At 43.8% G+C, this 15,685-nt stretch overlaps 1 protein-coding gene across 30 annotated transcripts in view; it reads right to left on the bottom strand.

Moving 5' to 3' along the window:
• CAMK2B (calcium/calmodulin dependent protein kinase II beta) overlaps positions 1–15,685 on the bottom strand; it is a 206,198-nt gene that overhangs the window by 69,486 nt on the left and 121,027 nt on the right. For 23 of the 30 annotated variants that reach the window (XM_088657937.1, XM_088657939.1, XM_088657951.1 and 20 more), the window contains 6 exons: positions 12,145–12,217; positions 4,467–4,569; positions 4,279–4,362; positions 1,931–2,025; positions 1,345–1,467; positions 464–547 (listed from right to left, as the gene is read on the bottom strand). In XM_088657937.1, coding sequence (XP_088514063.1) covers positions 464–547; positions 1,345–1,467; positions 1,931–2,025; positions 4,279–4,362; positions 4,467–4,569; positions 12,145–12,171 — 516 coding nt within the window. In that variant the 5' untranslated portion in view covers positions 12,172–12,217. The remainder of the gene's footprint in view (positions 1–463; positions 548–1,344; positions 1,468–1,930; positions 2,026–4,278; positions 4,363–4,466; positions 4,570–12,144; positions 12,218–15,685) is intronic. The other 7 variants (XM_035139077.3, XM_060283084.2, XM_088657944.1 and 4 more) reach the window with 1 other exon arrangement.

Below are 15,685 nucleotides of genomic sequence, written 5' to 3'. Positions count from 1 at the left end.
GAGTAAACGTCACTGGGAAACAACAAAGGTTGGCCACTTTGGGAACAAGATGCTGGACTAGTCAGATATCGTAGAGCTTAGCACAGAAAGCATGAGGCACCTACCTTCTAAACAGAAATATTATTTCAGACTGTAGTTTTGACCTCAGTTTGGGTGAGTTGGTAGTTTATTTCTTGTTTTATAGGAAGTTGCCTCATACCGAGTTAGGCCAATGATTCACCCAGCTCAGTATTGTCCACACTGACTGGCAGCACTTCTCCAGGTTTTCAAGCAAGGAGACTTTCCCAGCCCTAAAGATGCCAAGAACTGAACCTGGGACCTTCTGCATGCAAAGCCAATGCTCTACCACTGAGCTGTGACCCTCCTCCTAAAAGGTCTTACGAAAGGAATTCAGCAATGGACACCCCTGAAAAGTTTCCGTTCTCATGTTTATCCAAAGTCTGTAATACACTCCTGCTCTTACCTTGAGCTTCCTTCTGGCATTGAACTTTTTCAGACACTCTACGGTTTCCTGTCTGTGCATCATGGAGGCCACTGTTGAACGTTGCTGTGAAAAAAAAAGTAAAATTGAGGTCAATGTGTGCAAAGTCAGGACATAAATCTAGGAAGGAAAGGGGAAAAAAGTAGCAAAAACGGTAGGGAAGAGAATATTGAGATATGCACTGGAGTTTAATTCCCGCAGAACCGCTCAGACACACCTACATTGCTCTTGTATGTGTGATTCTGTATGAAATTAAGGCCTGTGCATTACCACAGAACATAACTGTGATGCAGGCTGGATCTGCTGGACAACGGCAGTCCTGTCAAAAAAAACCAGGCTATTATATCTATCGAGGATCTGGATCCTGAAGCTGCCATATGTAGCTCTTTTGGCCAACTTGCGAAAGTATATTCAAAAGTTGGCAGTCGGATATCAAACCTGATGTGCGGTTTTACAGATGAGGTTGATGCAGAACCTTTGCCCAGAACAGGTCCACCCATGGAAGCGTCTTACAGATCAGAAAGAAGCTGCTACCCTTCAAAGGCTGTTGCATTCCATCTCCATTGTCCCTGACCATTGGCCAGCCATGCTGGTTGTGGTTGATGGAAGTTGGGAGTCCAATAACATTCAGAGGGCCACAGGTTACCCATCCCTGCTATAGACAATGCTGGGCATCTGTCAAAGCACCCCACATTACTTACAATCCTTATCATTTTTTTTGCTACCCCACGCAGCCTTAGAAAGCATACTGCGATCTCTAAGGAAATTAAATAAGGTGACTTCAGAGCCTCTTAACTATTCAGCCCTGAAGGAGCAGGTGAATTGTTGGTTATCAACAAGACAGGAGCATCAGTGACACTTACACAGACCCATGGATGTTTCAGAGCTTCGTGAGCTGTGATTCTCTTTGCTGGATTGATGGTTAACATCTGGTTTATGAGGTTTTTTGCTTCGGGAGTGACTGTGTCCCACTCAGGAGAAGGAAACTGAGGATTAGAAGGCATTACACGAAGGTTATGGTCGAGGACACATCAGTATCAAAGGAGGAGAACGCTACCATCCAACAGGCTAGCATTTATTTTCAAACCCCTAAAGCAGCCAAATGCATCAGGGAGGGGTCCAGTTGCCCAGATTCCGCCCTATCAGATTGGTCCCATAATCTGGTTTATCTGACCCGTAGGAGGCCCTTAGAGCAGCAGGCATGAAGTGTACTTTTTACACAATACACAATTTGAAAGCATATTGGCTCAGAGGCATCAGAAAGAAATGCAAGTGTTCCTAGCTTCTGTTAAGAGGAAACAGCCTTAAAACTAGAGTGCATGTGACTCCTAGCATGTTGCTCTGCTCCTTTGGTTCCCATCAGATTAATGCCTAGGAAGAGGATTGTGCCATGAGGAGCATCATGTCAACAATGTAATGAAAAACAGAAAGGAAGGAACCATTACTCACATCGTAGGCTCCGGCCTTAATCTGTTGGTACAGCTTGTGCTGATCCTCATCCCAGAAAGGCGGGTACCCAACCAATAAGATGTATAAAATAACACCTAGGGAAAAATAGGGGAGAGCAGCAACTTTAGAATCAAGTAGACCTAAACCCTGCATTGCATACTGTAAGAGGGTAGGCTTACAGGGAACAGCCACCCCTCATCAAATCCAGTTCTTCGAAAGGCTCTGACAACAGCGGAGGGGCAGGAGACAGGAAGGAGGAAATGAGCGGAGAGGGGCAGGGCTCAGGCAGCATCCAGGAGCACTGCCTACAGCCTGTGATACCAGCAAGGGAGGAGGGGCCAGCAGAGGGGCGTCCTTTCAAATTCACCCCGGAACTGAGGCGATCAGCGGCTCGCAAACGCAGGGGGCGGAGATTTGGGGTCCCCAAACTACTCTGCTGGGGGAGGAGCCGTAAAGCGCCATTGGGAGAATCTGATGATACTGAGTAGACATGTTTTCATGAAGCTCTTGCACTGTAAATAATATTCACAATAAAAGTCTTAAAGACAAGATGGTTTGGAGTGTCGTTGCCAGCAACCTCCCCGACACATACTCTTACCATTTGGGCACAATGGAGTAGGAGGAAGCAAAAGTGGAAATACACACATTTCCTCTGTTTGAAAACAAAGTTATACAATCCTGAATCTTCTCATCCTGATGCCCAACTTACAGAGAAGCCTGTGTAGTGGAAGGAAAGGGTGTAGCCCCCAGTTTGGTATGGGCTAGCAATGGTCTCCGAGGTTCTTCAGTGACTGACATCCAGGGATAGAGTAGATGCATTGGTTGCAGTAGGTCCCAGGTACAATCCCTAGCTTCTCCAGACTAGGGAAAGGCTCCTGTCTGAAACCCTACAGAGCTGCTACCAGTCCAAAAATAAAAGGATTGAGCTAAATCAGGGATGAGGAGCCCATGCCCCTCCAGTGTGTTGGGACTACAATTCTCATTAACCCTAGCCATTGGACATGCCAGCTGGGGCTGAAGGAATCCAGCAACATCTGGAGGAATACAGTTTATCCATCCTTGAGCTACATGGCCACATAGCCTGACTTGGTATAAGGCAGCTTCCTAGGTTCAGTTGCATAGTACTTTCAAGGGCGTACAGATGAAGTACATGAGAATCTTTTGGTTGCTACCTAGTGTAAGACCTTGCCAGCGCTACAGCATGAGTCCCTTCAGATGTCATTTATAGTGTGCATTCATGATTTGTGCTCATGATGCTATCAGGGCGGTCACAATCTATGTAAATACCAAGTGCAGTTTGAGATAGTCTTGTAAATGTATCCTTCTGAAAGCAAGACTGGCAGTCAACTAATATCTACAAAATAATACCTATAAAATCCGATCTAATACAAATAGGAGGGTTCAATGGTGAGAACGGTCCCAACCATCCTATGCTAGGAGTCAAGGACCCACCAAGACCTCTCTGAAGGAAAGTCAATGTTTTTGGGCTCTGAGGGCACCACTTTTTTAAAAAAAGGAGGGCTATTCACATTTACTACAGGATTGTCACATCAGAAATGGTCTACCCCACCTGCTTACTAGGTTGATCAAAGTGTTAAGCTACCTCTCTCACTTGCACGGATAGCTGTTACTACAAAATTAATTTAAAAAGTAATGGAGAGAGGGGGAGAAAGAGTGTGTGGAGAAACTCAGCAACCCCAAATTCGAGGTAAAGCAACTGAGATGACCAAGTCATCTAGTGCATTGGTCTTCCATCTGTTGGGTCAGAGAAACCGACTACTGGGTCACAGTCAGATTTAAAGTGGGCCACAACAAAAATACTATAAAGGGAGAAATCAAGAAATGAGGTCTCATATGCATGTTTGGGTCAAAAGTGTGTCCCACGTCTGAAAAGGCTGAAGACCTTTTCTAGACCATTGGAGCTGCAACTAGTTCACACCAGCAGCAATATATATATATGTAAATGTAAAAATTAAAGTGACTATCTTTCTAATGCAGTTTTTAGTAGTTTTGTTGTTTTTAGTACTGTGGTGTTTTATTATGCTGTGAGCCACCATGACAGTTCTAAAAATGAGGCAGAATATAAACCAAAGTACCCATAGATAAGAACAAAGAATACGCAAATGTTTTGGCTAAAGGTGGTCCCAGATCTGAAAATCTACACCCAGGGTTACTTTCTCTAAAGACCCATCTTCTGTAGCTTACGTATCAATTCTTTGCTTGTGGCAGGCTTTTTCTGGATTGTGCAAGCTGAACTGTAGCTGGATGGTACTAGGTTAATAGGTTATATTGGAAATCCCCATTGCAATGCCATGCTTGTACTACCCTGTGGAAGAGCAGAGCCTTACCACATGCCCAGATATCCACAGGTTTGCCATAAGCTTCTTTGCGTAGAACTTCAGGAGAGAGATAGCCAGGAGTGCCTGCAAAGCCTAGGGGAGAAAGCAAAAATTGCCAACATGTGAGTTTGCACAGCTCCTGAGTCAGCAAAGCAAACTGAGAAAGGGGAAGGGGAGAGACTCCATCCAGCACTCACCAAACCAGGCCTGCTGGTCTCCTTGCACCTCAATCGCCAAGCCGAAGTCTGCCAACTTCACTGCCGCTCCTTTGCATTTGCTGGCCAGAAGCAGGTTCTCCGGCTGTCATGGTGACCCAATTTGACACAGGTGCCATTTTTAATTGAGTAATGTAATGGTTTTGGTTTGGTTAAAAGTAAAAAAGGAGGAAGGAGAGGAGAAAGAAACAGAAAGAAAACAACAACAACAAACAGTTTGCAGAAGCCGATTAGAAATTTGCAATCAATCCACCTCCCCCCCAAAAAAGTGAAATATTGAAAAAAGAGACAAGCTATTATATAGAGACACCCCTGTCCCATAGCCAGGATAAGCAGGAGAATATTTTCCGGCAGGGCACAAGAGAATATTTTCCGGCAGGGCAGCCTTGTGTGAACTGCTTTTTGGAGAGCTGGAAATGTTTACATCATGACTGGCCAGTTCTGCTGGTTCCGAGGTTGGTTTTATTATATATTATATAATGCGCTGTTGTGCCTCTTAGGCTGTGACCCTGTACATGCAGCTGGGAATAAACTCCACTGAGCTGACATGCAAAGGACTGCATTGTCAGTGGGATAGCATTTCCCCCTGTACTGTACGATGGACTCCTCTCAAGAGGTCATTCTAAACCAGAGCACAATGTTTATTGTCAATGGCACTTACCAGGAATTGTGGGGGAAATACCCAATAGATTCAGGTGCCCAAGGCTATTGCAAAGGGGAACGTAAAAACAGTTTAGTCCCTTTTATTACACACCAGGATTGACCTCAAGGCCAATCCAGCTGAGTACAGAAAAACAGTTTAGTTTAGTTTTTAATGAGTTTGAGTCAGGAAAGGCAAATTGATCTCTGTGGTTAAATCTTGGACTGATGAAATGTCCTGTAGATAGAGTCCTAGATGCGAACATAGCACTCTTGATTAGAAGAATGCACAATCTTGTTTCACAGTATAGCAGTGGCTTTCATCCCTCATGGTGTAAAACTGGCCAGTACCTGACACCTCCTAAAGCAGAGCTTTCCAAACTTTTCACGCTGGTGGCACAGTTTTTAGTCATACATAATTTGTGACGTAGTAATTCAGTTTTACTAGCAAACCGACGGGCTGCTCGCTCCCTTTCTAGCCCCAGGAGGAGCACGGGGAGCGTTCACACTAACGTGTCGTGACACACTTTTGAGACCCACCCAAAGTCCTAATCAATTCCCTTTAAAAAGAAAACAGCAGATACTAAAAAGGCGAAGAGGACTCTAGACACCAGGCACTGCCAAAAACAAGTGACCTGATGATTTGGGATAGAGGTTTTGGCTCCAGAAAGAAAATCTCTGGGGAAGACTCAGTAGGTACGTTTTGCTCACCATATTTGGGATTGTTAAGAAATCTCCTATCAGGTGAGACTAGCTAGGGATCCCGAGGATGCTTTTCCCTATAGCTTGTAGCTTCACCTGCCTGAGTCATCTGCAGCCATTTAGCTCTAAGGGCCCCCTGACTGCCATGCCTCTACTTTCTGCTTGCATCATATTGTGACTGGGGATCTGTAGCTTTGTCTATAAAGGGCTGAACTGCCCTGCAGCAGGGAGTTGCAATAAGTGCTCTTCCATTCTTCCAATTCTATCTAGTTGCTCCGATTTTGACTGTAGAAGTGCAGATATACCTATTGTTGTTATTATTAGTTTTAAAAAATCAGGTCCAATGAAGCTAAGGAAACATATCCCAGGCTGCCATGTCAAAAAGGAAAAACAGAGCATATAAATTGTGCTCTTGTGGTTTTCTAGTTTCCAGCTTGTAAACTGACGACAATGCAACAGACAACATTCTATCCACCAAGCATGCACAAGACAGGGCTCCCCTCCATTCCATCCTTTGTGTGGACCTTTTGGCTCCATCTGCTGATATTCATTAAGTTATGCTTTGCGTCACATTTCCTCTGGTATCTCCCAAGATTGTGATCTAGAGACTTCCAGACAGATCTGCTGGGAACCAGCAGAGACAAAAAGAAGTTGCTAGTTAAAATATTCCCTAGGAATCTTTGGCAATGTTACAAACAATACAAGTGGGGAGTGTGCGCTAGCTCTGGCAATGAATTAGAGAAAAGCCATGGCTGCCAATATGTGAACATGCATCTTTGTGCAAAGGCCATGCCCTGCACATTGTGCACATTTCTCCTTAATTGCTTTATGAAGAACACTATAGCGAAGAAACCTTGGGAGAGTAAAAGTAGCCTAGATCCTCCAAAAGCATCAACCCATCATGGCAATTTTCAAATGGGAAGCAGTATGAATTCCTAAGGAGCAAGTCCCACTGAATACAGTGGGGCTTACTTCCCTGTTAACATGCTCACGCTGCCCAGCAAATAATCTATCTGACACAACATCCATCTTTTTTGACTGGGCAACCTGGAAAGAATAATTATAGCTAGGAAATCCCAAATGGAAGTCTCTCATAAAACTGGAATCTAGAGGTAAAAGGTGACACACTGAGGCTTCTATTTTACTCCAGTTTTCTTTGTCTGTGTGTGAAGACAACACCTTTATTCAAAGACAAGTCTTACCCTGGCAATAGTTGTTGATAACTTCCAGATCCTATCTTCTCAAGATAGTCTATCACTAAGGACCCTGTTCCAGTCATCTTATCACTGAGACACAGCAGATTATTCAATGATACTTCTACAACCTTTGCCTTTACCAATCTGATACCTTCCAGACATTTCAGACTACAACGCCAAACAGCCCCATCTAACCAGTCTTGTTGGCAGAGGCTGATGGGGGTTGTAGTCCAAAATACCTGGAAGGCATTCTGCTGATGAAAGCTCCACTACTGAGCTGGGGTAAGGGACTTATTTCCACCAAAGGGATATATTCTCCATCCCAGTGTCACTGTATCTGATCAGTATCACTTCTCATTCTAAGGGTTTCAGCTATACTACTCATCAGTGGGGACATATTCAAGCTGCAGTGGCTGCATTAAACCACCTTCCCACCCAAGGGCCTCCAATGCCATAGCCAAGCTTCACTTAATATGAAGGTCCCAATGCATACTATAAATCCAACTGCAAGAGTCAGTCATAAGGCTCCCTGATGCTATACCACTATTCAGTGGTCAAAACTCCTATTGTTCTAGGCACATTTTCCAACATGGAATTCCATTAGCGCGAGCAGTTTCTGAGCTCTGGGTGCAGTACTGCACCTAAGATTTCAGATTAAAACTGCAGAGTGGAAGGAAAGGAGGAGGTTTTTCTGCCTCCTCACTTCCAGCTACTCTCCGAAGACTGGAGAAGAGGCCCTCTTAAGAATATTTGGGGGGTGGGCTAGACCATGTGAAAAATGAACATTTTAGCTGCAGTTCATTCATTTTCAGCTTTGTATTCGTGTTATATAAAGTGTACCTAGACATTCCGTTGTTATGCCTATACATAACCTAGGTTTAAGGTGCCATTTAGCGCTTAGCTTTCATATCTCAGTTTCTAATACTGCCACTAGTTTCTTGGCCCGATTTACAAGAAATACCAAATTAGATGGATCGATAGATGTAGGAAAGCAATTCCACCATTTATTCTCCAGTAACAAAGAATGCATTCCAGAAGGACCATCTTAGTTGCTATTTTTAATATTATTATCTATTTATACTATTTATCACAGCAATAAAGCATGGCTCTACATACCAGAAATTAGCACCCTCACCATGATACCAAACAGTTCCATTTGTAAAGACTGGCTCACACAGTACAAGGTAGAGATCATGATACTAAATGGTCCTGGTCCAATATCCCTGGAAGGCTGTCTTCTTCCCTATCAGGCCTGGTTCAGGGTCCTCAGTGCAACTTTGTGAAGCAATGTACAGTCAACATTGTGAGCAATGCTCACTGAAACTCATACAGCCACTTGTACTGTTGACTACTCAAGTTTGAAAGCAATCAAATGTCAATTAAGCCCACAAAATCTTCCTTGGCCAAAATTCTGATGTGCTCAAGTATTTTTTTGGTCTTTATTCATTCGCTTAGCTATTAATCTAGCTCTCTGCAAAAGGCTAGGAAATAAATCAAGGCATTCAACCAGCACAATTTAAATACATTCACCTACAACTCTAAACACATATAATGTGGCAGCTCCATTATAAACAAAAGAATTCACCTCTGAATAAATGTACAGTATATTCCTGCGTATAAGACTACTTTTTAACCCAGGAAAATATTCTCAAAAGTCGGGGGTCGTCTTATACGCCGGGTCGTATCTCTTATACGTCGAGTATATCCCAAACTCTATATTTTAACTGGAAAAGTTGGGAGTCGTCTTATACACCCAGTCGTCTTATACGCCGGAATATACGGTATGTATGATTTGGGTCACAAGCTTTCTTACAGCACATGCTAGCAGCAGAGGAAATTATCAGCTAAACAGCCATCCAGTTCTTCTTATTTGATACATAGGGATTACACACCTAAATGGCAGTTTAATGATGACTAGTATATAGTCTCATTGAGTCATATATGTAAACAGTTTCTGCCCTGATTCTCCACACAGTTTTAACAAATTGCTTTTGAACTCCAGGTTTTACATTTCCAAAGGATGAGCACCCATTGTTTCTTCAGCCCATTAACACTTGGTGTAACCTGCAGTCTAGTTAAATGGCATCTCATTCACAAAGGTTTATGGAGAAAGACTGCCTTATTCTATCTGTAAACTGTGTATCAGTTGTATGAACACAATGAGTCAGTGAGACTGTGCTTCCTCGTATATCAGCATGATGCAATAACATTTAAGTATACACATCTGTAGTCTGCCTTCGCCTAAAACGAGTAGCAAAAAAGAATAATTAAATCTGGATCCAAGGCTTTATTTAATTGCAAAGCATCAGATGAACCTACACCAGTAGTTACACTAAATCAAAGAGAATGTACCCTTTGTAGCAAAGGGCTAGTACAAGAGGAAATCTAATCATGTTGTTAGTATTTATTAACCATTTCTCCTACAGCAGTGACAAGGAATCTGTGTCATTTCAATGTCCTGCTGGACTCCAACTCCCATCATCCCTGACTGTTGGCCATGCTGGTTGGGGCTGATGGTAGCTGGAGTCTGACAACATATAGAGGGCCACAGATTCCCCATCCCTGCCTTACAGATTACCATAGATGTGTGTTTATCGCCAGTACTCCATTTCAGCCAAATATTATAGGAAAGAGCCCTGTTCCTTGGAATAACAGGTGCTCAGTTGCAAATTGTACAATCCCATGTGCAAGAACAGGGCAAGAGGCCCACCAATAACCACAGGACTAGCCCATGCATGAAATTCTGGTTTAAAATCTGATGGACTTCATTTCAAAACTGGTTAGAGAAAATATTTATAGTAACCAAGAATCAGAAGACCTTCCACGTTGCTGCTACTAATGTAATGTCATACACTAGTCCCAAGAACATCTTTTCAGCAGCAGAGCACTTAGCAATGGGCCTTCATGCTTAAGTAACATTGTCCAAAGTTCTGGGTACATTTTTTTTAATGGACACATAAAAAAACCAACTTTCCTCTGTCAGATGTTAGGTAGTTTCAGGCAAAACATTGTTGGGCAATTTTGAAAAGAAAGCCATCTCAAGGAAAGGGCAATGTGCAAATGAGCCAAATAAGAACTTTGTGAATTGGTGAGCCCCAAAATGATGCATAAAGGAATCAGGCATTGTTTGTGTTAAGCAGAAACTTAAACTATTAACACATAACTTGTCAAATTTCTGTCCCAAGGCCCAATATGAAAAGTATCAGCAAATGCAGTGGAATTGGAGTGAGAGGGGAAGCCCAGGATCTTTCTAAGTGCCAACAGAAACACCACACTACTTTTCAGCAAGTAGCGCTCGAGTACATATTGCACACACAGACACAGAGTTGTTATCGTAAATGTTCCCCGTTATCTCATTGCCACTCTAACAAACACAGGTATTGCTGAACCTCAACTGTCCATTACACTCGTCGAAACAGGATCTCTTTATAACACTCCATGGCTCCAGGCCCAGAGTGTTGCAAAGAGACCAGACAGGGAGCGAACAAACAGAGAATGAGAATCCAATACGGTTAAGTCACAGTGAACAAATAATTTGCACACATTTAAACCAGACATAATGCATGCAAACATCTGGAGAGATGTTATATCTTGTTTCATCTACTGCTCATGTTGGAGCCCTTGCCCCAGACACCCACCATGGGAGGAGAAAAAGTTTGGAAATGGTTGAGGGTGGGAGGATGAGTGGCTAAAAGGAAAGCGGAAAAAAGGCAGGGAGCAGTTGGGGAACCGAATGAATCATTTATTGAAAAGCATTGCAATTCGGCTGTCCTAGACCCTACCATGTCGCCCTGGACTGCCACCTGACAGCTGCCCAGAAATCAGCTCAGATTAGCTAAACAATAGTAAGGGGTGGGAGAAACACTTCGCCATGCAGTAGGTAAACACAAACAGGCTTTCTTTGCAAGGGACTACATACATGCCAATATTATGAGGGCAACCTCAAAACCTTCAGGCACTGCCCAATGAGTGGACTATAACTGGGATTACAAAAGATTTGGGAGTAAAAGAATTAGGAATGGTTGGTAGCACTTGCTCAGGCAGGGGTGCCACTGGAATAGAAATGTACAGCCCCAGGTGCATTAATAGACTATTTTAAAGCAAGTGAAGTCCTTTGTTAAGGACGATTCCTTTTGGGTTCCTTCCTGTGCTTCTTGGAGGGAGGGAGCTGCAGGTTGTTTTCCCCACCCCACCCCACGGAGCTGTTCTATAGTGAGCAAAAGAAATCAGTTGGCTGTGTGAACGGACAAGGGCCAACAAGCACTCTCATGCATGCTACGTCCTTGGGCCATTGCAGTCAAAGACACGTAAACTCCTCTCCTAACCCCTGAAATGAGAACTTTCCGAACGAGCCCCGCTCAAAAGTGCTCCGCTTGTCTTTTGCCTCTGCATTATGGGTGCAAAATAAAAAAATTCCTTCAGTAGCACCTTAAAGACCAACTAAGTTTATATTTTGGTATGAGCTTTCGTGTGCATGCACACTTCTTCTGTGCTACTGAAGGAATTTTTTTATTTTGCTTCGACTCAGACCAACACGGCTACCTACCTGTAACTAGAATTATGGGTGCAGTTTGTGAATTTACCACTGTGTGGCAATAAACTCTGCCTAAATGCTGCCTCCAACCAAGCAACCATCTCTGCAGTGCCAATACCGTAGAAAAGTTTAGCTCTGCAAAACTGTGGTAAGCACCAACAGCACTATTACAACAGAGCAGAAAGCTGAATAAACAGTGTGTCTGACTCAAACCTTATGACCACGTCTAGAGGGGGTTTAAAAAAAAGGGCAGTTTTTTCTTTGTTAAGATGACAGGCATCACCAGGTGTACAAAATACTGTTCCCCAATGGTCAGCCATGCCCGGGGAGGAATCACAGCAAAAGCTACAGTACATATGCAGGTATCATTAAGCTGATTTCTGATTGGGCTGTCACAGGGGTGTCCTAATCCATCGCCAAGCAGTACATCACTGCTTTCCATTGGTCTGATTACTAGAGGATCCTGCAACAGGATTTTTAGGAAATTTGGTCTGAACAACTCAGAACTGATCCGCTTCTTTTTAAAAAAAAAACATGCAAAGATACAAAGACGGACAGACGGACAGAGCAGTGGGGAAAGAAAACTCACCTTGAGGTCTCTGTGGACGACCCCCATTTGGTGGCAATGGAGAACAGCCTCCAGGATCTGCTGGATGCAATGACTGCATGCAAACACCAGGGGGCGTGTTAGTTCACGGTGAGTGGTAAGAACCACACAGGCTGGTGGGGTGGGGTGGGAATAATGGGGGGAGAAGTAAGGAAAGGGAAAACGGAAGAGGAGAAGAAGGACAAGGAAAGGGAGGAAAGGGAAAATGGAAAATAAAGGAATCTGACTCCCTCTCTGTTCAGGTTCTAATTGCAAAAAGAAGAGAAACCCCCAAGTTACAGATACAAACTCTGGGAAAGTGAGAATAGGACTGCTGAATGATGAATTGCCCCTCACCTCGCAAGGACTCAAGACAGATAGGAAATCTGACAGCCAGGGGACAAGTTACAAAGCAGGTGAAGAAGGGGCACCAGAGGTGTCGTTGCTGAACTAAAGGAAGGCAAAGGAACGGAACTTCTAGGGAGGGTCACAGGAAGTTTGTCATCTCTGCCCTCAAACTCCCATCACCTTCCACAACCCTGTTCTGGAGCTGCAGGCCACCTATTCAGGTCTGACGTCAGCACTCAGCACCTTGGGACCGCTGCCAGGAGACCTCCACCCAACAGGGCCTGCCATTGCAAAGGTTTGCCCTGGGTCCTTGTAACTAGGTGCACCAGGAACTCAAGCCTTTATAATTTCATACAGTGTCCCCAATGTAGCATAATTCTTCCGCATTATGTGAAATTAGGTCTAATTTCCACCACAAGGGCACTTCCATCAAAGGCCTCCTCAAATCTGGAGCGGGCTTGGCACCAAATCCACTTACGCTCAAACAGAATTTATCAAAGGTTTCAAATTAGTTTGACTGAGTCGGCTGCTTATATCCTCTGTCAACTCAACGGTGGTCCATGGGCAATTATAAATATTCCTATATTCAAACGTAATGACCAACGTAGCAGTCACTGCTTTTTATTTTCATCTGGCAGAGGCGGCAGAAGTATGTCCAACTATGGATTATTGTACTTTTTGTGACTTATTACCGCATGGCAGGAAGGAGAGAACGCTGCAAAAGCCCAGCCCAATAATGCTACCTGGAACATTAAATGTTCAGTACGTCCCTTAAAAGAAACAAAGCAGTACTTGGAACACCTCTGTGATAATCCCCTTTCCCCATTACATGGCTTGAGAAGATCTCAGGAGTTTGTGAAGCATGATGAATTCTAAAAGACCATGATGTAGTCATTGGCCATTCTAGAGCAAGTAGAAGACTTGGTCATGTGCAAGTTTGATTTCATAAATGTGAATGCTCAGGAACAACAAGAAGTCCAAACATTCACTGAAGGGCTTACCGAAATCTATCCTCTCTCTAATCACACATTTCCATTTCTTAGATGTTATAGCCATGTGCCCTACTTTACATGGGACAGCCCTCAACTTGAAGGGGTGTCTGATCCAAGTCTGGTTTAGAGGTAAGAATCCTAAGACAGCAAGAAGAGCCCTGAAGTTGCCCATCAACCGTTACCACCTGAACAGCAGATTGAGCTGGCACATAAACTACCTGGTCACAGTCTTAGGTGAAGATTTACTATATTTCTACTTAAACTGTAGTACAGTGGTACCTCTACTTACAAATGTTTCTACTTACGAATGGAGCTCCGTCCGCCATCTTGGATGCGGTTTAGATAGGATTTTTTCTACTTACGAATTTTTAGATAGGATTTTTTCTACTTACGAATTTTTTCTCCAAATGCATTCCTATGGGATTCGACTTACAATTTTTTTTCTACTTACAAATGTGCGTTTGGAACGCATTAAATTCGTAAGTAGAGGTACCACTGTAATTGCTTCCCAGTTTACATCTATACATATTAAGTAGCGTAGGAAAATGGTATGCCAATCAGTGTCCTTTTTTGGCAATGCAGTTCCACTTTCCACTTTCCACTTTCTAATATGAAAGTGGCCATCCTAGTACGGTACTTTCCTGCATAGATCCAAGCAGACGTTGTGTACAACAACACTCTTGGCCCTGCTAAGGAAGGCAATCAACCAATTATCACCGCCATTAACAAGTTCACAAGCAACCATTTAAGCAACACCAGAAGCAGCCGCTTCTAAGGCTTGGCTCACATCTAAGCTCCCCAAATATGCCCCCTCTCTACTTGTTCATCAGTATCTCTTTGAGAGATACATTCTCCTCCCAGAGGCCAAAACAGACAAGCATTTTAAGGATCCATCACTTCGACTTGGCTCCAGAGTTTGGCAGGGCCCTGGGCATGTCGCCCTGAGTGTCCCTCCCAGCACCCGGGTGCCTACTGCCACGTGGGCTCTCCAGCAGCAGTGGTGCGACAGTCACCAGCCTCCTCCCTTGCTCATAAGACTGGGGAGAGGGGAAGGGCACCTGCATAAAGGGGGCAGGCAAGGTGTCAACCCAGGTGGCCTTGCTGGGGCACATAGGCCCCAGCAAATGAACCATATCCCATACTGCTCTGGAGGGTTCCCTGAACCCTCAGGAACAACTATTTGGGAGGTGCAGGTGGGTTTTTCTGGGGTGGTAGTGGTGAATATTAGATACCCTGACTTGCAACCAAGAGTAAGCACCGTCCACTAATGTGAAACCACCAAATAAACCCACAGTGTTTATAGCCCAAAGACATTTGGAGAGTTTCTTAGAAGTTTGCAGAAATCCTGTTCTATCTGGATGAAGCTCTGAGCCCATGGCAGAGTCTAAGGTAAATCTGAAGAAAACCTCCAGCCTATTTGTAGTCCTCTTGAATGTGATAAGGCAATACCGTAGTGCTAGCTTCACAGATAAGCTAAGGTGCGGTGTGGGGTTACAGCTAGATACGTATCTGAAAGCATAGTTGTAGCGGGAAGTAGGGGGAGATAGTTAGGCACGATTATCAGCAGCAAATGCTGTCCTCATACACACATTTGCCAAAACTGTTTCAGCTCTATGTGATGTTCCACACATTACGCAACAGCAAACTTTACATCTTTAGGTATACACATAAAATATACTGTGTGCCCATCTAAAAATGAAGCAGTCCCAGTTCAGGGTAATCCATGTGTGATATGGGTCCCTGATAATAAGTGATTATTCCCTCCTGCACATCGCTAATGTACTGAAAATGATTATCCCTAAAGAACTGAACGAACAAGCTGATCTCAGCAGAGCGCCCTTGAATCCTGTTGACCTTCAACGCAGTGTAAAAGCTCATCTGTCTCCACAGAATTCTGACACAGAAAGAGAATAATCACCCAATGGACAAAAAAGAGAGATCATTTTAAGAATAAAATGGATAATGCCGATGCTATACCTCATAGCTTTCTTTATGCACATAGATTTATCTACATCACTGACTACTGCAACAAAGAATGCATTTTAAACTGGGGCATCGCTTAAGACAGCACTGGGGAACCTGTGGACCTCCAGATGTTGCTTGACTGCAACTCCCATAATCCCTGATCATAGGCCATGTTGGGTGGGGTTGATGGGAGCTGAAGCTCAAAATCATCTCGGGGGTCATAGGTTCCTCATCCATGC

This window comes from Zootoca vivipara, chromosome 14 (assembly GCF_965207765.1).
Source record: "Zootoca vivipara chromosome 14, rZooViv2.hap1.1, whole genome shotgun sequence".
NCBI lineage: Eukaryota > Metazoa > Chordata > Lepidosauria > Squamata > Lacertidae > Zootoca > Zootoca vivipara.
The sequence above is the reverse complement of the archived record's forward strand: the minus strand, read 5'-3'. Positions and strand labels throughout refer to the sequence as shown.